We start from the raw sequence: 24743 nt of genomic DNA on the forward strand, positions 1-24743 counted from the left end.
CCTCCCCCGGGGCCCAGTAACCCTTCGGCCTCTCCTGATCTGCAGAGGCTTAGGGCAGAGAGGCGAAGGGAACTGGTGTCTCCCAGGAGGAGTGCTCGCCTTAAGGCCAAGAGAGGCGGGGCTTCTGGGGGCCGGGACCGCCCCCGGCCTTAGAAGAAGATAAAGGTCAGGCAGCCCGGTCCCAGGTTGCGGGAGCAACGTCGTTGTTGGCTTTGGACCTTCCTGTGTTCCTGATCCCTGCTTGGCCTCCTGTTCCTGACCATCCGGTGCTCCTGTTCCCTGCTCGGCCTCCTGTTCCTGACCTTCCGGTGTTCCTGTTCCCTGCTCGGCCTCCTGTTCCAGCGTTCCTGTTCCCCGCCCGGCTCTCCGCCTCGGACCTCGCCCCTCCTCGTGTGGACTCAGACTACGCTCACGGTACCTTTCCCCCGGGTCCAGCACACAGGGTCCATCAGCCTTTGCGGGCGAGCCCAAATTGGCTCGCCACCCAAGCAGGGTGGGGGTGGAACGTCAATCCTGGCTTTCAGGGCATAGTGATCAGACCATGGCACCTTCATCGAAGGAAACATGATCACATCTATACCGATGCCAAAGATCAGATCCAGCGTGTGGCCTGCTTGATGTGTGGGGCCCGAAACAAACTGGGAGAGCCCTAGTGTCGCCATGGAAGACACCAGGTCCAGAGCCTGCGAGGAGGGAGTGGCATCAGCATGGATGTTGAAGTCCCCCAATACCAATAGGTTAGGGAACTCCAAGGCCCAGCCGGCCACCGCCTCCAGCAGGCCTGACAGGGTGGCTGCTGGTGCGCTGGGTGGCCAGTACACCAGCCAGACAGCCAAGCTCACCTCGGAGCCCCACACTAGGCCAACACATTCAATGCCGGGGATCGATGGCGATGGTACATAAAGGGGCATGGGTAGCGCTGTGGGTTAAACCACAGAGCCTAGGACTTGCTGATCAGAAGGTTGGCGGTTCGAATCCCCGTGACGGGGTGAGCTCCCGTTGCTCGGTCCCTGCTCCTGCCCACCTAGCAGTTCGAAAGCACATCAAAGTGCAAGTAGATCAATAGGTACCACTCCAGCAGGAAGGTAAACGGCGTTTCCGTGAGCTGCTCTGGTTCGCCAGAAGCGGCTTCGTCCTGCTAGCCACATGACCCGGAAGCTGTACGCCGGCTCCCTCAGCCAATAAAGCGAGATGAGCACCACAACCCCAGAGTCGGCCACGACTGGACCAGGGGTCCCTTTACCTTTACCTTACGACGTAAAGATCAGCGCTTCCCTGAGGCGGTCAAGAGGTCATCTTCTCAACCCCCTCGCCACAACCTGTCCTTCAGCACTAGAGGGATGTTTACATTGAAGGATATGAGGTGCTGCTGATTCTTTTAAAAAATGCATGCTTTGCTGCACCACAGAGTTCAAAACTCCAAGTTTGACAACCATAGGAAAGCGCAGGCATACATTTCCTGTTGTCTCCACAAATCCCGGCGCTGGGTCCCCTCCACAGTCCTTGGCATATCTGCAGATTTTCCAGCCTTGGAATGATTTGCCCTTCACCCTGTCCTCCAAACCCATTGTTTCCCTCAAGTGGGACTGCGGTCCCCTTCTTGGGAAATGGATGCCTTTCCTTTCCTGCGCAGCCAGGCTCTTATTTCTGGACTTTTCGGCGCTTTGGGAGAAAAACGCTGAGGTCACCAGTTCCCTTTCTTCTCAACCTTGAGGGTGACAGATGTCAGTCTGGAACGTCAAGTGTCCTTTATCCTCCTCCGCCGCTGCCAACCCTGCTTGGCTCTTTCTCTCTTTCCTGAGGTCCGCAGTTGGCAAGGGGGAATTTGAAGGGCAAGACCAAAGGCCAGGCCAGCATCCTGTTTTTGCAGTGGCCAACAATGCTCAGCAGTTGATGTGAGGAGGGTACAGGAGGGGTGCGGGTGGCGCTGTGGTTTCAAACACTGTTATGTACTGAGTTGAATAGGGTCCAGAATGCAGCAGTCTGATTGGTCCTAGAACAATAGGATCCAAAATGCAGCAGTCTGATTGGTCCTAGAACAATAGGGTCCAGAATGCAGCAGTCTGATTGGTCCTAGAACAATAGGGTCCAAAATGCAGCAGTCTGATTGGTCCTAGAACAATAGGGTCCAGAATGCAGCAGTCTGATTGGTCCTAGAACAATAGGATCCAAAATGCAGCAGTCTGATTGGTCCTAGAACAATAGGATTCAGAATGCAGCAGTCTGATTGGTCCTAGAACAATAGGATTCAGAATGCAGCAGTCTGATTGGTCCTAGAACAATGCAGCAGTATGATTGGTCTGCAGGAGCCACCCAATCCAGCTCCAGGTGGATGTGAATCCACAACCTGATTGGCCGACAGGAGAATTCCGGAATTAGCCAATCACGTGCAGCTCATTGTGTAAATAATGTATATAAAGCAGATAATTTGGGGAAACTTTCATTCCCTCCTCACCACTATGAGCTGAATAAAGAGCATGAAATCCACTCTCGACTCTGAGTATATTTCAAACACTGAGCCTCTTGTTGAGTCGGAATCTCCTTGCTTGCAACTTGAAGCCATGGGTTCGAGTCCTACCCTCCAGAGTAGGAGAAAGCAAGAATGCTCCCTCTTCCATGTGATAGCCCTTAAGATATCTGAAGATGACTCTCACATCTCCTCTCATTCTCCATTTTTCTAGTCTAAACACACACAGCTCCTTCAAATACTCCTCATAAGGCTTTTGTTTCCAGACCCTCAATCATCTCAGTTACCCTCCTCTGCATACCTTCCAGCTTGTCAACATCCTTCTTAAATTCTGCTGCCCAGAACTGGACACAGTACAGTGGTAAAGGTAAAGGCAAAGGGACCCCTGACCATTAGGTCCAGTCGTGGCCGACTCTGGGGTTGCGGCGCTCATCTCGCTTTATTGGCCGAGGGAGCCGGCGTACAGCTTCCAGGTCATGTGGCCAGCAGGACTAAGCCGCTTATGGCGAACCAGAGCAGCGCACGGAAACGCCGTTTACCTTCCCGCCGGAGCGGTACCTATTTATCTACTTGCACTTTGACGTGCTTTCGAACTGCTAGGTTGGCAGGAGCAGGGACCGAGCAACGGGAGCTCACCCCATCGCGGGGATTCGAACCGCCGACCTTCTGATCGGCAAGCCCTAGGCTCTGTGGTTTAACCCACAGTGCCACCCACATCCCAATGATACAGTGGTACCTCGGGTTAAGAACTTAATTCGTTCTGGAGGTCCATTCCTAACCTGAAACTGTTCTTAACCTGAAGCACCACTTTAGCTAATGGGGCCTCCTGCTGCCGCTACACTGACAGAGCACGATTTCTGTTCTCATCCTGAAGCAAAGGTACTGTTTCTGGGTCAGTGGAGTCTGTAACCTGAAGCATCCGTAACCTGAAGCGTCTGTAACCCGAGGTATCACTGTACTCCAGGTGTGGTCTGACCCAGGCAGAATAGAACAGTACTATTCCTCCCCTTGTTCTGGACACTAGACTTATGCTTATGCAGCGTAGAATAGCATTAGCCTTTTTTGCTGCTGCATCACCCGGTGGGCTCGTGTTCAGCTTGTGTTCTACTAAGTCCCCAGGATCCTTTTCACATGTTCTGCTGTCAAGCCAGGTGTTGCCCATCCTAAATTTGTGCATCTGGTTCTTCCTGCCTAAGTGGAGAAGCCAGACCCTCCAAATGTCCCTATTTTCAGAGACATCCCTGATTTAGAGAAGCTGTCCCAGGTTATGATCTGATCCTGGAATGTCCCATTTTTCCTTAGGGGTCCTTATTTTCATTGGAGAAATGTTGGAGGGTATGGAGTTATCCGACCCCTGAGCTGTCTGAAGGCAATCCTGTATAGGGAAGTTATTTTTTTTAATGTTCTGTTGTGTTTTTATATATGTTGCAAGCTGCCCACAGTAAGATGTGTGGGGTATAAATAGTAAAATTATCATTACGGAATGGGATTCAAACACTGGGTAAATGTTGGAGAGTATGCCGAACCGTACGTTTGTCCCTGTGGAAATTCACTGTGTTAATGCTGGCCCAGTTCCCTAGTCTGTAAAAGGTAAAGGGTCCAGTCGTGGCCGACTCTGGGGTTGCGGCGCTCATCTCGCTTTACTGGCCGAGGGAGCCGGCGTACAGCTTCCGGGTCATGTGGCCAGCAGGACTAAGCCGCTTCTGGCGAACTGGAGCAGCACACGGAAATGCCGTTTACCTTCCTGCTGGAGTGGCACCTATTTTTCTACTTGCACTGGTGTGCTTTCGAATTGCTGGGTTGGCAGGAGCTGGGTCCGAGCAACGGGAGCTCACCCCATCGCAGGGATTCGAACCGCCGACCTTCTGATCGGCAAGTCCTAGGCTCTGTGGTTTAACCCACAGCGCCACCCGTGTCCCTCCCTAGTCTGTAGCTGACCTAAATTCATTGAGTACAATGGAGTTCCTAGTTAAACCTGCCCTTTGTGCAGAACCATGAGATCTAGAATCTTGGTCTCAGTGAGACTCAAGGGCTTGTGTCTTCTTGAATACCTCTTTGTCAGTTCCTAAGCTCCTCGTTCCATGATGGCAAACCTCTAAAAAAAGAAAACGAACGCCCCTGTTTAAAAACCCGCTTCCTAAACCAGTTAAAAACTGATTAGCTGATGACCCGACGGATAAGACGACAGGAAAACAAGCAGCCTTAGCTAAACACCCAAGAGGGCTTTCCGGAATCAGCAAATTTTCGGACCTGCCTTTGTGCAGAAAATCAAGGCCAAAGGTTTGGGTGGTTTGCTGGCGATGGGTGGCCGTCCGAAGGAGAGAGAGAGGGGGACGCTCTTTGCGCCGGAGTGGGGTCACCCCACCCGAAAATATGTCCGCTAGAAGCTTAGACAATGCTGGGGATTTTTGTGGAGTGCTTGCTACTGCATTTCCTAAGCGCCGCAGAACGGATTTTCATTGTTGTCGTTCCGTGGCTTGGATTCTCTCTGCCCTGGAAGCGGAGATTAATTTCCCTCCAAGAGTCAAAGGTGAGAGGAAAGCACACTCAAATCAAGGGGTCAGAAGTGCAGCCTCCAAGAATGGGGAAACCGGGGAATACCAGAAAGCCTTGAGTGTTCCCATTGTGCTCTAAACTTGCCTAAATCCATGCGCCTCCATGTGGATCTCATTGGTCATTGCCAGGGCTGGATTTAGGTTTGATGAGGCCCTCAGCTACTGAAGGTAATGGGGCCCTTTATATGTCCAGCTGTCCTTTGTCAACCACAAATTGTTGCTAGCTTTTTTGTGTGTTGAATATATGCTACATGGTAATTTATGGACCATAAAGAAGGCTGATCGCCGAAGAATGGATGCTTTTGAATTCTGGTCTGGAGGAGACTCTTGAGAGTCCCACGGACTGCAAGAAGATCAAACCTCTCCATTCAGAAGGAAATCAGCCCTGAGTGCTCACTGGAAGGACAGATCCTGAAGCTGAGGCTCCAAGACTTTGGCCACCTCATGAGAAGAGAAGACTCCCTGGAAAAGACCCTGATGTTGGGAAAGATGGAGGGCACAAGGAGAAGGGGACGACAGAGGATGAGATGGTTGGATAGTGTTCTCAAAGAGACCATCATGAGTTTGACCAAACTGGGGGAGGCAGTGGAAGACAGGAGGGCCTGGCGTGCTCTGGTCCAGGGGGTCACCAAGAGTCGGACATGACTAAACAACTAAACAACAACAACAACAATGGGTATCTAAAGCCATTTACACATAACAAAACATGCACTTTATCAAAGTAATTGTTGAGCTGAAATGCAATTAAGAAGAAGGATATTAATAGTGAAGTGCAATTAAGTAGAAGTATATTAATAGGGAAATAATGATTAAGCTCTAGCTTAGAATGATTTTTTTTATTCTTAACAAACTTAATAACACAAACACATTGGCATTTGGCAATAGCAAAAGTTCCTTTAGAAACACAATTGACAAAGACTGATACTCTAGTCTCTAGAAACTTTTTGTAACATGAAATAAGAAGAGGTGTAAACATATAATGTAAACTACTAATAATTATAAATAACTTTATTAATATGAAGTTAATATGAAAATAAGTGTTACAGGTAAAGGTAAAGGGACCCCTGACCATTAGGTCCAGTCGTGGACGACTCTGGGGTTGCGGTGCTCATCTCGCTTTATTGGCTGAGGGAGCCGGCGTACAGCTTCCGGGTCATGTGGCCAGCAGGACTAAGCCGCTTCAAGCAGCGCATGAAAACACCGTTTACCTTCCCGCCGGAGCAGTACCTATTTATCTACTTGCACTTTGACGTGCTTTTGAACTGCTAGGTTGGCAGGAGCTGGTACAGAACAACGGGAGCTCACCCCGTCATTGCAGGAATTCGAACCGCTGACCTTCTGATCAGCAAGCCCTAGGCTCTGTGGTTTAACCCACTGCGCCACCCACATCCCTTTAAGTTGAATGTTAAATTTAAATTAAGTGTTATAACCTTAATTTAGTATAGTTTTGTATAGTTCATACAACACATTTTTATACAATATCAATATCAATATTCAAGATTGAATGTCTTGCCCTCGGCTGGACTTGAGAGACGATTCCAACAGATCCCACACGAAAAATGCTTCTGTCCCTTTGGAGATGGCAGTCCCAAATCGGTGGCGCATGCCATTCTGGCTTGCCCTCTTTATAAAGACTTAAGGAATGAGATCATCACCCCTCTTTTATTGTCCATCCCGGGTCACCCAACCACTGCCACAGTGTCCATTCTTTTGGCAGATCAAGATGAGCAGGTGACAGCAAAGGTGGCAAGGTTTTTAGCTGGGGCAATCAAAATAAGGTCCGCTATTCGACTGTTGATTCAGGACCCTAAAGTGTGTTTTATAGAACTGACTTTTCATTTCTGTTCTTTGTATATTGTGTTGTTGCTTTGCTGCTATGGCCGATGGCTGACACAAATAAAGATTCATTCATTCTGCACCTTTTTGAAACCACGTTCTTTATATAATAATAATAATTTTTTATTATTTATACCCCGCCCATCTGGCTGAGTTTCCCCAGCCACTCTGGGCGGCTTCCAGTCAAGTGTTAAAAACAATACAGCATTAAATATTAAAAACTTCCCTGAACAGGGCTGCCTTCAGATGTCTTTTAAAGAGAAGATAACTACTTATTTCCTTCACATCTGAAGGGAGGGCGTTCCACAGGGAGGGCGCCACTACCGAGAAGGCCCTCTGCCTGGTTTCCTGTAACCTTGCAGGGAGGGAACCGCCAGAAGGCCCTCGGTGCTGGATCTCAGTGTCCGGGCTGAATGATAAGGGTGGAGACGCTCCTTCAGGGATACAGGACCAAGGCCGTTTAGAGCTTTCAAGGTTAGCACCAACATTTTGAATTGTGCTCGGAAACGTACTGGGAGCCAATGGAGATCTTTTAGGACCGGCGTTATGTGGTCCCGGCGGCCACTCCCAGTCCCCAGTCTAGCTGCCGCATTCTGGATTAGTTGTAGTTTCCAGGTCACCTTCAAAGGTAGCCCCACGTAGAGCGCATTGCAGTAGTCCAAGCGGGAGATAACTAGAGCATGCACCACTCTGGGGAGAAAGTCCACAGGCAGGGAGGGTCTCAGCCTGCATACCAGATGGAGCTGCCCTGGACACAGAATTGACCTGCGCCTCCATGGACAGCTGTGAGTCCAAAATGACTCCCAGGCTGCACACCTGGTCCTTCAGGGGCACAGGTACCCCATTCAGGACCAGGGAGTTCTTTCCCCAAAGATGCTGAACTTTAGGCCCTCCAGAAATTGCTGGCCATCCTTGCCTAAAAGCATTGACCATACTGGGGGAACTGTGGAGAGTTGGGGTGCAGCCTCTGCAGAGTCACAGCTTCCCTCGTCCTTGGCGAAAGTTTTATTTTATTTTATTTCTTTGGGGAGGAAATTTCTACTTAGAAGTAGTTCCAAGGCTGGCTGCAGCCAAGCCAATGGCGGGAAGGAACTTATTTCCCAGGAAGACCAACTTTCCCATAAACAAGAGGCAGTGTCCCTGCAGCCAAGGGAAGGTATCTTGCGGAAATAAAACTGCATTAATGAGGGCCGTTGACCTTACCTCCTCCGATCTTCTTATGCCATTTCCCAATTTCTCGTCTTTCGCAAACACTTAGGCTTTCTTCACTAAGCGCTAAAGCATCTCTTTTGCATGCAGAAAGTCGCAGGGGCAGTTTTTTATGTTCTGTTTCCCAGTTCGCTCCACACCCATTGGCAACTTTTTAAAAAAGGAAATGTTGTGCGAAAGCTGGTCTGCCTGTCCTGCCTTGCTTTTGCACCCAATTTTACATTGTCCTGCTTATTATTATTATTATTATTATTATTATTATTATTATTATTACTACTACAGCAACTTACTCCCCTAATATGAAGCAATTTTGCACATTATTTTAATAGTAGTAGTAGTAAGGTAAAGGTAAAGGGACCCCTGACCGTAAGGTCCAGTCGTGGCCGACTCTGGGATTGCAGCGCTCATCTCGCTTTCTTGGCCGAGGGAGCCGGCGTACAGCTTCCGGGTCATGTGGCCAGCAGGACTAAGCCGCTTCTGGCGAACCAGAGCAGCGCATGGAAATGCCGTTTACCTTCCCGCCGGAGTGGTACCTATTTATCTACTGGCTCTTTGACGTGCTTTCTTTTTTTTATATAATATTTTTATTAAGTTTCTTTTCTTATAGTCAAAGATATACAGAATAAAGAAAAAAGAAAGAAAACAAAAAAAAAAGGAAAAAGTATAAAGAGTCCAACTTTCCTTAATATTTTTTAACAAACCAACTGGACTTCCCCACATCCTCCAAACCCTGCATTCTTTGTAATACAAACATCAGCAATTTGTTACCTTATTTCATAACTTACTGTATCTTTCGGTTTATCATGTTTCTAGATTCACAATGTTATGTCCCAATTCTTATGTATTTAAATTAAACATAATAAAGTTATTTCATAATTCCACCTCTTATTTCTTATACCTTAGTTTTCATTTCACCTAATCAAGTTGCTGAAGCTAGAGTTTCCTAAATCGTGCATTTTCTTAACATTCATACAGCTTATAATGTTTTTGCAAATAGTCCTTAAATTTTTTCCAGTCCTCTTCCATTGTTTCTTCTCCCAAGTCTCGGATTCTGCCAGTCATTTCAGCCAGTTCTATATAGTCCATCAACTGCGTCTGCCATTCCTCCAGCGTGGGTAAATCTTGTGTCTTCCAATACTTTGCGATAAAAATTCTTGCTGCTGTGGTAGCGTACATAAAGAGATTTCTATCCTTCTTTAACACTTTCTGGTCCACAATGCCCAGAAGAAAGGCCTCTGGTTTCTTGGGAAAGGTATACCTAAATACCTTTTTTAACTCATTGTAAATCACCTCCCAGAAGGCCTTCACTTTTGGACAAGTCCACCAGAGGTGAAAGAATGTCCCTTCCGCCTCCTTACATTTCCAGCATTTATTGTCAGACAGGTGATATATCTTAGCAAGCTTGACTGGGGTCATGTACCACCGGTATACCATTTTCATAATGTTTTCCTTCAAGGCATTGCATGCCGTGAATTTCGTTCCGGTGTTCCATAACCTTTCCCAGTCCTCAAACATGATGTTATGCCCAATATCCTGTGCCCATTTTATCATGGCAGATTTAACTGTCTCATCCTGTGTATTCCATTTAAGCAGCAAGTTATACATTCTCGAAAGTATCTTAGTTTTTGGTTCTAGCAATTCCGTCTCTAGTTTCGATTTTTCCACCTGGAACCCAACCTCTCTTTGACGTGCTTTCGAACTGCTAGGTTGGCAGGAGCAGGGACTGAGCAATGGGAGCTCACCCCGTCATTGCGGGGATTCGAACCGCCGACCTTCTGATCGGCAAGTCCTAGGCTCTGTGGGTTAACCCACAGCGCCACCCACATCCCTGTAGTAGTAGTAGTAGTAGTAGCAGTAATAATAATAATTTATTACGTATATCCCGCCCATTTGGCCAGGTCTCCCCAACCACTCTGGGCGGCTCCCAACAGAACATTAAAAACACAGTAAAACATCAAACATTACAAACTTCCTTAAACAGGGCTGCCTTCAGATGTCTTCTAGAAAGTTGTTTATTGTCGCCTGGGAGGAGCCACAACCGAGAAGGCCCTCTCGAGACAGACAGGTGCCAACAACGAACTCTGAGTAGGACTAACATTGCATGCTTTATTATCTATTTACTTATTTTTGTAATATGCACACTGCTTGATGGCAAGAAAGAAAACCTCAAAGTGGTTTAGAAGAATGAAACGACCAATAGAATTTTTAATCTTTTGTTGGAAGCCGCCCAGAGTGGCTGGGGAAACCCAGCCAGATCGGCGGGGTATAAATACAGTGGTGCCCCGCAAGACGAACGCCTCGCAAGACGGAAAACCCGCTAGACGAAAGGGTTTCCCGTTTTGGAGGCGCTTCGCAAAACGAATTTCCCTATGGGCTTGCTTTGCAAGACGAAAATGTCTTGCGAGTTCCTGCGGGGTTTTTCCCCTTTTTTTCCCCTTTTCCTAAGCCCTAAGCCGCTTATCAGCTGTTCCGCTGATAAGCCGCTTATCAGCTGATCCGCTAAAAGCCGCTAAACCGCTAATAGCGCTAATCCGCTAAGCTGTCAATGGGCTTGCTTCGCAAGACAAAAAAACCGCTATACGAAGAGCCTCACGGAACGGATTAATTTTGTCTTGCGAGGCACCACTGTACCGTATTTTTCGATCCATAAGACGCACTTTTTTCCTCCCTCCTGAAAAGTAAGGGGAAATGTCTGTGCGTCTTATGGAGCGAATACGTAGTCCCTGGGGCCGAATTGCCCAGGGGCAAAAAGCAGATCATGCTTTTTTGTTTTTGTTTTTGTTTTTTGAAAGAGGGAAGTGGGTGTTGAAACAAAGCCGCTGATTGGCAAGCAATCGGGAGGGACATAAGGGATGCGATAAAGGAGGCTGCCTGGGAGTGGGGAGGTAAAGACAGCGAACTTGCAAGGAGAGGAGACAGGAATACTAAAGCAATGAGGAGAGAAATTAGAAGAAAAGGAGCAGCAAAAAACTGCTCCAGCTAAGGAAAAGACACTAAGGCAAACAAGAGGGAAGGGAGTGTTGAAAGAAAGCAGCTGATCGGCAAGCGATCTGGAGGGAGATAAGGGACGCTAGAGATAAAGGAGGCTGCCTGGGAGGAGGATCCTCAGGAATTTTGCATTGGGTCACCCCAAATTCACCATCAAATCACATAGCATGTCCATGGCTACAGCCTGCACCCAAAAACCCACGCACCCACTGTTGCGTGGGGCCGCAATGGCGCAAAAACGTGGTTACAAAGCACAGATCCACATGGATCCTCAGGATTTTTGCATTTGGCTAAAATCATACATCCACTGTTTCGTTCCGAATATTTTTTTCCCCTGTTTTCCTCCTCTATAAACTAGGTGCGTCTTATGGTCAGTGTCTTATGGAGCGAAAGATACCGTAATAAATTGTTGTTGTTTCTATGGGTGTAATTTTTTGGACATTGGTCTGCAGAGGCAGCAAGGCTGCTCCTCCAAGGGGCTGCCCCAGTTTCCTTCACAGTCCCCACCACCTTGGACTCCTTTGAAACAGCAAACCTTGGAAGGAAAAGGGTGAGGCCAGCATCAAACATAGCTGGCCGGGTTTCTGTTTGTCTACGAGCTGACCTTTTCATAAATCTGACAAATCTTTTGGAGTGAAAACACAGAGATTAGAAACTGGCAAGTCCTCCTCTGATTCCACGGTTTTTCAGTGGAAACGAGAAGGAAGCTTACGAATTTCGTTGGAAACACGATTTCAATATGTGACATTGAGGCGGGTTTTCCTACCACGCAAGTGTCCGTTCCACCAAAGGCCAGAGGGTAGTGTAAGGCCAAAGGATTTCTGCATCTGTGAAACTTTCCCCCTTCCCCATGCCAATTTTATCGGACACATCTCCCCCCCCCCCCACTCCTGTTAAGGTACACCAGATACATTACCTTGCCGACAAAGGTCCATATAGTTAAAGCTATGGTTGTCCCAGTAGTGATGTATGGAAGTGAGAGCTGCACCATAAAGAAGGCTGATCGCCAAAGAATGGATGCTTTTGAATTCTGGTGCTGGAGGAGACTCTTGAGAGTCCCATGGACTGCAAGAAGATCAAACCTCTCCATTCGGAAGGAAATCAGCCCTGAGTGCTCACTGGAAGGACAGATCCTGAAGCTGAGGCTCCAAGACTTTGGCCACCTCAGGAGAAGAGAAGACTCCCTGGAAAAGACCCTGATGTTGGGAAAGATGGAGGGCGCAAGGAGAAGGGGACGACGGAGGACGAGATGGTGGGACAATGTTCTCGAAGCTACCAGCATGAGTTTGACCAAACTGTGGGAGGCAGTGGAAGACAGGAGTGCCTGGCGTGCTCTGGTCCAGGGGGTCACAAAGAGGCGGACACGACAAAACGACTCAACAACAAGAAGTGTTGTGTTGGGGGTGGAATGAGGAACAGGACCAGGAGGGGTGCAAGTATTGCAAAAGGGGAAAAAGGAGTCTTCCACGCTCAAAACGATTACCGCCAGCCCCATGGCGGCATTATCGTCGTTTTGATTGTTTCTGATGTTTGTAGCCTCCAACATTTCTCAGAGGAAAATAGGCACGCCCCATTCCATAATGATAATCTTGCTCTTTATACATCTTATTGGGTTGCCCCGGCTTCCAGGACCAGCATCCGGGGTTGGCTGGGGGGGGGGCAGGTATCTTGTGCACTAGCTAGAAAAGCACATCAGAAGTGTGGGGTCTGGGAAGACTTCAACAACCTTTGATTGGCTCCACGCTCACTACAGATCCTTCTGCCTGCTTTTCAGAGCACGTAGAATTTTTGTGCTTTACTTTTTTTTGCTGGTTGTTTTTGCTTTACTTTGGAAAGCTCTAAGAGCTGCATTCTTGGGCATTCTGGAGCAAGGTGGTACGAACTTTGTTTGGCACAGAACAGGGAAAAGCCGCTTAGGAAAATCCTTTAAGGCAGTTTATTTTTCTCCAGGTATTCTATCACTTTTCCAGTTTTTCCCCAGGGCCTACTTTGTATAGCTCTCCGTAAAAATTAACAACTGCCTACATTATCAAAGGACAGAACTAACTTATTAAGTTCACCTACTTCAGCCTTTGAGGTACAGCAAGCAATCCAACAGCAATGACAAACCTGGACAGCATCTTAAAAAGCAGAGACATCACCTTGCTGACAAAGGTCCGTATAGTTCAAGCTCTGGTTTTCCCAGTAGTGATGTATGGAAGGGAGAGCTGGACCATAAAGAAGGCTGATGGCCGAAGAATGGATGCTTTTGAATTCTGGTGCTGGAGGAGACTCTTGAGAGTTCCATGGACTGCAAGAAGATCAAACCTCTCCATTCTGAAGGAAATCAGCCCTGAGTGCTCACTGGAAGGACAGTTCGTGAAGCTGAGGCTCCAAGACTTTGGCCACCTCATGAGAAAAGAAGACTCCCTGGAAAAGACCCTGATGTTGGGAAAGATGGAGGGCACAAGGAGAAGGGGACGACAGAGGACGAGATGGTGGGACAGTGTTCTCGAAGCTACCAGCATGAGTTTGACCAAACTGGGGGAGGCAGTGGAAGACAGGAGTGCCTGGCGTGCTCTGGTCCAGGGGGTCACAAAGAGGCGGACACAACTAAACGACTAAACAACATCAACAATAACAACAATAACAACAGAGGGGGCTGCCTTGCACAAATCGCTGCTCTGGAGCTAGCCCAGATCGTGGACTCTGACAGAGACACGACAAACAAACTCTTTATTTTATTTTAAGGGAGGGTAATCCTGCTGTGCGTTCGGCTTGGGAGAAAATTAGCGTTCCGAACTTCTGAATCTGAGCGACGCAGCACCATTAGCCAGGCTGGTTTCTCAGTGACCACATATCATGCAGAGATCCAGCAGGAAGGCTCCTTCGTTCAGGGTCGCAGTGGGAGTCCCCTGAACGGCTTTGATGTGGGAAACGGCTTTTTTCGCAGTTTACTGGAACACCTCCAATAAACAGAACGGGATTCGTCCGCTGATAAGCAAAGTTGAAGAGTTAATTCATTCTTTGATTAAAAGGGGGAGGGAAAGTATTTCTGGAAAAATGGCTAAATCCAGGATTCTAACATCACTCGGATTATGGGAAGAGGCAGGCTGTGAGGGGTGGGTGGATATTGTTTTTTAACGCCCCCCCCCCTCGACACAGGGGTGGGCGGAGACACCCACCTTGGATTTAAGAGGTGCTGGTGTCATTGAATTGCAGGCAGACTTGGAAACTGCACCAGAGCGAGAGTGCCGTGAGGAAGGAAGGAACTACATTAATTAATTTGGAAAGAGACAGGCTGCTTCTGCTGCTGGAATAAGTCCGTGTAACTGTAGGTAGAGATATAACTCAATTGCAAAGAGCATGGCAACCATCAACTTGGGACTGCTGTTCGTATTCTTCAGGCTTGGCTGGGGTAAGTCAAATCATCCCCCCCCCCTCCCAAAATGCAATTTTTACCCAGGATTAAACTGGAATTGAATTTACAAATAAGAAAATGTACGATAAGGAAAGTTATGTCATATGATTAGGACTGTGACATGGTCTTTTGAAACACTGATATTGGAAACTGCTACATATACCATATTTTTCGCTCCATAAGACGCACCAGACCACAAGACGCACCTAGTTTTTGGAGGAGGAAAACAAGAAAAAAAAATATTCTGAGTCTCAGAAGCCAGAACAGCAAGAGGGATCGCTGCGCAGTGAAAGCAGCAATCCCTCTTGCTGTTCTGGCTTCTGGGATAGCTGCGCAGCCTGCATTCGCTCCATAAGACGCACACACATTTCCCCTTACTTTTTAGGAGGGGAAAAGGGAGTCTTATAGAGCAAAAAATATGGTAATTACTAAGAAATTCAGATGGAAGAGATTTGAGGAAGTCAAATACTATGGTTATGAAGATGGATTAATTTTAATTAATTAAGTGGTAATATGCTGGATGTATCTTTTTTCTCTTTTTCTTTGTTTTTATTACTGTTAATCTTTTTTTTTTTACTATGTTTATCTACTGAAAATAATAAATATTATTTGAAGGGGGGGAAATGTAATGTTTTAAAAAGAGAGAAAAATAAATAAATGATATTCCCTCTGCCTTTCACAACCTTCCCCTTATAATACCCCACGCATCTGGCGTTACTGTAATTTATTATTACAATAATAAAAAGGAAATTTTCCCAAGACCGTCCCAACCAGAAAAAATTGCAATGTTTTCCATCTCGACAAAATGCCATTTGCAAAAGGAAAATGTGCATTGTTTGTTTTGTTTTCCCCCATTATTATTTTTTTAAAAAAGAAGATTTCTTGCACTACTAAACAGATTTCGTTGGCTGCTTTCCTCCATATCTCACCCAAGCAAGGCGGCTCCAGGGCCTTTTAATGGAACAAGGCTGCCCAGGGGTGTTGTAGTGGCAGTGAAAGGACAAGTCGAAAAGGCGAAAAATCGCTGAAAGGATGCGAAATTCGCTTTGGGCGGGGGGAAGAAATACAAAAATCTTGGGGCGTCTTACAGAACCGATTGCCACTAGATGTGTGGGCTATGATAATAATAATAATAATAATAATAATAATAATAATAATAATAATAATAATAATATAACAACAACAACAACAACAACAACAACAACAACAACAACAACAATATTTATACCCCGCCCTCCCCGGCCAGAGCCGGGCTCAGGGCAGCTAACACCAGTAAAATTGCAGTAAAAACATAATAGGTGGGTGGGGAGGGGACCGATTTAAAATACAGGTTAAAATGCAATTTCAAATGCAGCCTCATTTTAAAAGTAGCCCATTATGGCACTGAGCCTTCAAAGTTTCATTTTATCCTTATCTGCGAGCCACCTTGAGTGCATTTGTTGGCTCCATGTCTACGGAACACCCCACCACAAGATGTTAACATGTCACCCCTTCGGCTTCGAAATTGCCCTTGCAGCGCCTTTTAAATCTAATTAAAAAGCTGGCTTTTTAAAATAAAAATATTTTTTTAAAAGTTTCATATTGCTGTTGATTTTAAGGTCTTATTCCCCCATTGCTCTTTCTTAGCTGTTTAAATAAGTGCTGGAATACTGCATTTAAAAACAAAAGAAAACAAATGACATTTTAACTTTTAGAGCAGGGGTCAGCAACCTTTTTCAGCCGTGGGCCGGCACACTGTCCCTCAGACCATATACTGAGGTCCAGCTCTGAGGGCCTTCTGGCTGTTCCCTCCCTGCGAGAAGTGAGGTTACAGGGAACCAAGCAGAGTGCCTTCTTGGTGGTGGCGCCTGCCCTGTGGAACGCCCTCCCACCAGATGTCAAAAAGAAAAACAACTTACCAAACTTTTTGAAGACATCTGAAGGCAGCCCTGTTTAGGGAAGCTTTTAATGTTTAATAGGTTGTTGTATTTTAGTGTTTTGTTGGAAGCCGCCCAGAGTGGACGTTTCCAAGCACAATTCAAAGTGTTGGTGCTGACCTTGAAAGCCCTAAACGGCCTCAGTCCTGTATACCTGAAGGAGCATCGTTCTACCCGGACGCTGAGGTCCAGCTCTGAGGGCCTTCTGGCGGTTCCCTCCCTGCGAGAAGCGAGGTTACAGGGAACCAAGCAGAGGGCCTTCTTGGTGGTGGCGCCTGCCCTGTGGAACGCCCTCCCATGAAATGTCAAGGAAATAAAAAACGATCTGACTTTTAGAAGACATCTGAAGGCAGCCCTGCTTAGGGAAGCTTTGAATGTTTGAAGTTTTATTGTGCTTTTAATATTCTGTTGGGAGCCGCCCAGAGTGGCTGGAGAGGCCCGGTCAGATAGGCAGGGTATAAGTAGTAATAATAATAATAATAACAGAGTTAGATCTTTTGAAACAAAAGAAATAATAATAGTACATCTGCACCATATTATTATCATTATTGAGTTAGATCCTTTGAAACATAATAATAATAATAATAATAATAATAATAATAATAATATTACACCGCCCTTCATCGTAAGATCTCAGGATGGTTCCCAAAGGCAACTTAGTCCCATCCATCAACTCCAATGGGCTTACTCTGAGCAGGACTACAACCCCGTGGCCCTTTCCTTTTGCCAGAGGGAAGGGGTGGCAAGAAGACAGCCTTTCTTAATCGGGCTGCCTAGCGCTGTGGGTTAAACCACAGAGCGTAGGACTTGCCGATCAGAAGGTCGGCAGTTCGAATCCCAGTGACGGGGTGAGCTCCCGTTGCTCGGTCTCTGTTCCTGCCCACCTAGCAGTTCGAAAGCACACCAGTGCAAGTAGATAAATAGGTACCGCTCCAGCGGGAAGGTAAACGGCGTTTCCGTGCGCTGCTCTGGTTCGCCAGAAGCGGCTTAGTCCTGCTGGCCACATGACCCAGAAGCTGTACGCCGGCTCCCTCGGCCAATAAAGCGAGATGAGTGCTGCAACCCCAGAGTCGGCCACAACTGGACCTAATGGTCAGGGGTCCCTTTTCCTTTACCTAGAGAGCTTGTGGCAGCAGCAGCCAGCAGGACCAATGGTCAGAGGACGGTGGGGGCTGGAGTCCAACCACAGGGGACCCCGTCCATGCCACCCTCAGCACTGACCTCTCTTCCCCCTCTGTGCCATGCAGGTCTTCCCAGTTCCGTCCTGACCGTCCACCCTCCGAAGGCACTGGTGGAACTGGGAGGCTCCATCCAGCTGACTTGCTCCACGGACTGCCCCGGTGGCAAGGTCCAGTGGGAAGGCCTGGACATTGAGCAGGGCGAAGTCTTCTCCAACAAGACTCACAGCATCCTGACCATCGCCAAAGCCACCGTCAGCATGGAAGGAGCCAAGTTCTGCACAGGGCAGTGCAGGGGGACCTCCGGACAGAAGAAGGTGGATCTGCAGGTGTACTGTAAGTGCAGAGGTGGAGGCGAAGGGGGCGGCCGGGGCAACCTTCTGCATGCCAAGCGCCCGCTCCACCCCTGAGGTCGCAGCTGCCTGCAGAAGGGGCCTCAGGTGGTGTCAAGGACACCTGCTTTGCATGCAGAAGGTGCTGCAAATTGAGGTGCAAACTGGGCTCACTCAGAAGGGTTTAAGGCAGCTGGTCCAGGAATCTGGACATCTGCGTCCCGTCCTTTGACATTAGGCTGATAGGTGTCAATCAGAATCTGAACCATAGCTGCCAACCGTCCCTTATTTGGCGGGAAACTCCCTTATCCCAGCGCCGTGTCCCGCTGCTTTCCCTTATTGATCATGTCCCTTAAATTTCCCGGGTTTCATTCTCACCCGGCTCGGGAGGGAAGCAGCGGCTCGGGGTCCTCCGCCGCGAGAGAGAGAGCGCGTGCGAGTTGCCGTGTCTCCGTCTCTACCTTTTCCGCCTCGGGGCGCGTCGTGAGGAGACGGGTGGCGGCGGGCAGGCAGGCAGCCCCTCTCTTGCGAGACTTCCACCACGCTGCCAGGGGAGGCCGGAGGCGGTGGCTGAGGAGGCGGCCTGAGGGAGGAGGAAGAGAAGGGGATGGGGAGGGACGCAGAAGGGTGGCACTTCAGCGGCTGCCGCGGTGCCGCAACCGCCTCGTGCCGGGCTCGCGTGCGGCATGGGCGAGAGTGAGTGAGTGAGAGAGTGAGTGAGTGAGTCAGTCAGTCAGTCAGTCAGTCAGTCAGTCAGTCTCTCTCTCTCTCTCTCCCTCTCTCCCTCCCTCCCTCCCTCTTTCTCGGGCAAGGAAGGGCCGATGGAACTCCTTGCACCAGGACGACGGAAGCCCCGACGTGCTGCTTAGCATCCCCTCCAACCAGTGCAGCATCTTAATGCAGCGATTTCCCCCTCTGCATCCCTTTCATAACTCTCTTTTTATAAATCATTTGTCCATCCGTAGTTCAAATTTTTACTACAAGTTTTCTGTCAATCCTACCAATGTATGTAACTCTTTAAAATAGCTTTTCAACTAAATTATAAACTTTCCCCATTCTTTATTAAAGAGGTCGTCTTCCTGGTTTCCAATTCTGCCTGTAAACCTGGGGAACCCAGCCAGATGGGTGGGGTATAAATAAATTATTATTATTATTATTTTAAAAAATATTGATTTTCACAAAATTATAAACAAACACATGAAACAAACATAAATCATAACCTTATTAACAATTACACTTACAAACATTATTAAGTGACTTCCTCGCTTCCCCTTGGTTGAATTTCAATGCAAATCCTTTTAACGGTCCTTACAAAATTTAACTTGAACCTTAACATCCTTAGATCTTTCAATTTTGAAATTAAACATTTTAATTCATCACTTAACTTATATAAAATCCTAAACCAATTAAGTACCTGCAAGCTATTTCCAATTGATTTAGCTTGACATATTTAACTAAGTAATCATTAAATTTAGTTTATTATTATTATTATTACTATTACTATTATTATTATTATTATTATTATTATTATTATTATTAACACCCACGGGCTGTTTTCCAGCTTTCCCCGATGCCTTGCAACTGGTCTCTGAGCCAAAGATTATGAGGACTGGGCAGCCAGCTCATCTCATCTGCTCCTTGAGCAAGGTGTACCCTCCGGGCTCCCTGACGCTGACCTGGTTCCGGGGAGAGGAGAGGCTGGAGGCTACGAAGATGGAAGACGACATGGTGGATTTTGAGCAGCAGCTGATGTTTTATCGCTCCATCCTTGAGGTCCCGGCGGCCGCAGAGGGAGCAACCTACAAGTGCGAAGCTACTCTGGAGGTCGAGACGGACACCTTCCGCCAATCCAGGGTGGCCGTGGTGAATCCCCAAAGTAAGCTTTGACCGTGTGTGAAACCCACATGGAGGAGACCCAAACCTAAGAGCAATGCTCCCCTCCCTGCCTTCACGCCTACTAAGCCCCTGATTGCTTTAAGGCAAAGGTAAAGGGACCCCTGACCATTAGGTCCACTCGTGGACCACTCTGGGGTTGCAGCGCTCATCTCGCTTTACTGGCTGAGGGAGCCGGCGTACAGCTTCCGGGTCATGTGGCCAGCAGGACTAAGCTGCTTCTGGCGAACCAGAGCAGCGCCCGGAAATGCCGTTTACTTCCCCGCCAGAGCGGTACCTATTTATCTACTTGCACTTTGACGTGCTTTCGAACTGCTAGGTTGGCAGGAGCAGGGACCGAGCAACAGGAGCTCACCCCGTCATTGCGGGGATTCGAACCGCCGACCTTCTGATCGGCAAGTCCTAGGCTCTGTGGTTTAACCCACAGCACCACCCGCGTCCCTGATTGCTTTATCCTCCCTGAATTTGTCCCATCAGATTGAGGTTGAATCCTAACAAGACAGAAGTACTGTTTTGAGGGGACAGGGGGCGGGCGGGTGTGGGGGACTCCCTGGTCCTGAATGGGTTAACTGTGCCCCTGAAGGACCAGGTGCGCAGCCTGGGAGTCATTTTGGACTCACAGCTGTCCATGGAGGTGCAGGTCAATTCTGTGTCCAGGGCAGCTCCATCTGGTACTCAGGATGAGACCCTCCCTGCCCGCAGACTGTCTCGCCAGAGTGGTGCATGCTCTGGTTATCTTCCGCTTGGATTGCTGCAATGCGCTCTACGTGGGGCTACCTTTGAAGGTGACCCGGAAACTGCAACTAATCCAGACTGCGGCAGCTAGACTGGTGACTTGGAGCAGCCACCGAGACCACATAATACTGGTCCTGAAAGACCTCCATTGGCTCTCAGTATGTTTCCGGGCACAACTCAAAGTGTTGGTGCTGACCTTGAAAGCCCTAAACGGCCTCAAAGGCCCAGTATACCTGAAGGAGCGTCTCCACCCCCATCATTCTGCCCGGACACTGAGATCCAGCTCCGAGGGCCTTCTGGCGGTTCCCTCCCTGCGAGAAGTGAGGTTACAGGGAACCAGGCAGAGGGCCTTCTCGGTGGTGGCACCCGCCCCGTGGAACGCCCTTCCATCAGATGTTGAGGAAAGAAACAACTATCTGACTTTCAGAAGATATCTGAAGGCAGCCCTGTTTAGGGAAGTTTTTAATGTTTGATGTTTGTGTTTTTAATGTTCTGGTGGGAGCCGCCCAGAGTGGCTGGGGAGGCCCGGCCAGATGGGCAGGGTACAAAATTTTTTTTATTATTATTATTAAAGCCCTCCTAGTTGATGGACTACAATAGATGTTTTGGACTACGAATCCCATTAACCCTCACCTTTGGTCAGGGCTGGCGAGAGCCGTGGCTCAAAGCATTGGAGGGCACTGTGTTGGGAAAGGCTGGCGTTGACATTAAAAATACAGCATCAACGCTCAGCCCTTGTTGATAAAAAAGAACTGGCTCAGATTAATCAACTAAACTCTAGTTGGTTAATCTGCCAGTGAAAATCTTGTGAATGCCTTTTTTAAAAAAGATGCAAAAACTTTTGGTTCGCAGCCACACAGGTGCCCAGCGCTACAGAGGAGGCCACCTTTGCTCTCGTGACGGAAAGAACGAGCCGCGTGAATACTCAGGAGTCGGCCGTCACCGAGCCGCCGGCGACCACCCAGGGCCTTCCCCTTCTCTCCACCGAACCTCTGACCACAATATTGACCACATCTCCCACCCCAGAACCCCTTCTGGAAACGAGTAGCCCTTCTCCAACGAGGAATCCTGTTGCGGCGGTGCAGATGAGCTCTCAGAATTCTGGGACCGGGGCCAACACCGTGCAGGTCCTTGTCTTGACGTCAACGGAGACGCCAGCAACTTCGCAACCCCCTCGCTTGACAGATGAACCACCTACCACCGCGCCCGTCTCCGCCACGGCCAGCAGCCTCGCCACGCTTGCTACCGAAAAACCACGCAGCTCCTCCACCACCACGGACCCCTCTAGAGACCCCTGCCGCCCTGTCATCACCCCTGTTCCCACCCAAGGCAGCACAGGGGGTACCCTGCGGATCACGTGCCTTGCGGCCGACTGCAGCGAAGACGTCCAGGTCCGGTGGGTGGAGACGCCCGTGGCTAAGTCCCGGTACCGCCAGGAAGAAGGCGAGGGCCGGTCCACCCTGGTTGTGGAGAGTGTCTCCCTGGAGCATCAAGGGGTCTACCGGTGTGTCGCGATAGCCAGCCAGCCCCGGATAGCCAGTTTGACCATCTCAATCGTGCCTAACGGTGAGTAGACAGGGGCTCCTTTTCCCTTCTTCAGCAGTGTCTCAAATCTGGAGGCAGGCCTCTTCAGGTTTTCTATGTCGTTTCATTCTGGCCCCCACAAAAGCCCTGCTGTCCGTCGCGGGACAACCGCCCATCGTCGCCTAGGGGGTCCTCCCCTCTTGGCCTTTTGAATCCCTAGGGTCTCTGTGTTGTTGTTGTTGTTCAGTCATTTAGTCATGTCTGCCTCTTTGTGACCCCCTGGACCAGAGCACACCAGGCACTCCTGTCTTCCACTGCCTCCTGCAGTTTGGTCAAACTCATGTTGGTCTCTTCGAGAACACTGTCCCACCATCTCGTCCTCTGTCGTCCCCTTCTCCTTGTGCCCTCCATCTTTGCTTCACGATAAGAACAGAAATTGTGCTCTGGCAGCACAGCAGCAGCGGGAGGCCCCATTAGCTAAAGTGGTGCTTCAGGTTAAGAACAGTTTCAGGTTAAGAACGGACCTCCGGAACGAATTAAGTACTTAACCCGAGGTACCACTGTATTTCTAAAGTGGAGGGGGGTGTTGGGGGGAGTTATTGCCTCAGCACCAGGTTCCCCCTTAGATTGCGCCAGGCTTCTTGCGGTTTCGGGAACCGCGGAATTGTACCGCTCACGCTGTCTCCCTTTCTGTGTCTCTCTCCAGGTATGTTCAGCACAGAAACCGCCGTCGCCATCGGAAGCACCGGCTCGCTCCTAGGGGTTGTCATCACTGGTTACGTGGCCCGTCGCTTGTGGCGGCGGCGCGGCTAGGATCCGGTGGCTCTACCGACACCCGCCTGTTCCGGCGCTGTTCTCTCTGCAGCAGTTACCGTGTTTCCCCCCTGAATTTTCCTGGGGCGCCTCTCCCGCCAGCTGCTGCTACTAGAGGACCCACAGGACGACTCGAGAGGCTTCTTTCCACGCTTCCTGGGGTCACAGAGAAGAGGAAAGTCCAGCAGAGGCACCCTACTACCCCAGCGGAGGGCGGTCTACTCTCCCCACCCACCAATCCATAGCTGTCAACTTACACATTTGAAAATAAGGGACCAGCAGCCTCGAAAATAAGGGATTTTCAAAGCACAGGTACGTTCAACTTCTGAGCCCCTCCGAGCCAAAGGCAGAAAGCCCAGCCAGCAGCCAAGCGAAGCCTCAAGCGGTGGTTCCCACAGCGCAGCAACCCGGCAAAGGGGATGCAGCAAGGAAAACCACCGTCCCCCCTCCGTTGGGAAGCGCTGAGCAAAGGCGAGTCCCCAGGCAACGCAGCCAATTTGATCGGCACAAGGCATGCAAGCTCCACCCCCCAGTTGTTCTCAGACTCCTTATTGGGTGAGCAACGCAGCCAAGCAACACAGTTGGAGTCTCCCTCCTCCCTGGCCGGCAGGGAGGGAAGGAGGGAGAGGAGCCGCTTCCTTTGAAACCTGGGAAATTTAAGGGACATCATCAGTAAGGGACAGCAGCGGGACACGGCGCTGGGATAAGGGACTTTCCCGCCAAATAAGGGACGCTTGACAGCTATGCACCAATCGACAGGAACAACATCTGCCAAGACTGAAACCATACGCTGGAATCCTAAGAGGTTTAGGAGGTCATCTGAGTCTAGCTGTCCAGTCAAACGCCGGTCCCTCCTTGACATTTTTTGAGGCCGCAACCCTAAGCACAGGTTGCTTCTGACCGCACTCGAAATTCAGTGCGTTTTGAGTTGGCCTTTTTTAGGGTCAGAGCGGAGGGCAGGAGGTGAACAGATGATCCAGAGTTTTGAACACTGCAGAAGAGACTGGATAGAAACTATCCCTAGAGGTGTGGGCCCAACATCTCCTCCATTTCTCCCTCTTTCCCAACTCTTAGACTCGAGACGTCAATAACTGGGTATGCTGGCTGGCCAACAGACCCCCAAGCACAAATCAAATCAGGTATTTCTTTGTGGACTTTTAATTCTCAGGGACGCTGTGGGTTAAACCACAGAGCCTAGGACTTGCCAATCAGAAGGTCGGCGGTTCGAATCCCCGCAATGACGGGGTGAGCTCCCGTTGCTCGGTCCCTGCTCCTGCCAACCTAGCAGTTCGAAAACACGTCAAAGTGCAAGTAGATAAATAGGTACCGCTCCGGCGGGAAGATAAACGGCGTTTCCGTGCGCTGCTCTGGCTCGCCAGAAGCGACTTAGTCCTGCTGGCCACATGACCCGGAAGCTGTACTCCGGTTCCCTCGGCCAATAAAGCGAGATGAGCGCCACAACCCCAGAGTCGGCCACGACTGGACCTAATGGTCAGGGGTCCCTTTACCTTTTTTTAATTGCAGCGATGACTACAGCCTTAGGCAGCCAAGCATCACAGAATCGTAGAATTGGGACACCTGTGACACGGGAATCTTTTGCTCAATGCGGGACTCGAATCCACAACCCTGTGATTAAGAGTTTCCTTCTCTACTGACTGAGTTATCCCTCAAGGCTCTTCTGGTCTTTTTTATGGAGGGCAGATGTGTCAATTTGCTAGTGATGGAACCTCCACAGTCAGGGGAAGTCTCTCTGGGCTTAAAACAGCAGAGGAAGGGGACATCGCCTGTGGACAGGGTGGGCGCCAGGCAAATCATTGCTCCCGTCAAGTGAGTTCATCCAGAACTGCCTTTGTCAATGGCAGCCAAATCCCTAAATAGATTGCTTTGTATATAAGCC

At 49.1% G+C, this 24743-nt stretch overlaps 2 protein-coding genes across 3 annotated transcripts in view; one reads left to right on the plus strand and one right to left on the minus strand.

The window, feature by feature from the left end:
• Positions 1-24743, minus strand: part of LOC309333015 (uncharacterized protein) — a 56798-nt gene that overhangs the window by 25914 nt on the left and 6141 nt on the right. The window lies entirely within an intron of this gene.
• MADCAM1 (mucosal vascular addressin cell adhesion molecule 1) overlaps positions 13760-24743 on the plus strand; it is a 122966-nt gene continuing 111982 nt past the window's right edge. The window contains exons 1-5 of one of the 2 annotated variants that reach the window (XM_081846284.1): positions 13761-14452; positions 17619-17885; positions 19443-19757; positions 21362-22075; positions 22740-23265. In XM_081846284.1, coding sequence (XP_081702410.1) covers positions 14401-14452; positions 17619-17885; positions 19443-19757; positions 21362-22075; positions 22740-22846 — 1455 coding nt within the window. In that variant the 5' untranslated portion in view covers positions 13761-14400 and the 3' untranslated portion in view covers positions 22847-23265. Of the gene's footprint in view, positions 14453-17618; positions 17886-19442; positions 19758-21361; positions 22255-22739; positions 23266-24743 lie in introns of those variants that run through there. The other variant, XR_014152350.1, reaches the window with a different exon arrangement.

This window comes from Podarcis erhardii (genome assembly GCF_964252035.2).
Source record: "Podarcis erhardii genome assembly, chromosome: 18".
Taxonomy (NCBI): Eukaryota; Metazoa; Chordata; class Lepidosauria; order Squamata; family Lacertidae; genus Podarcis; species Podarcis erhardii.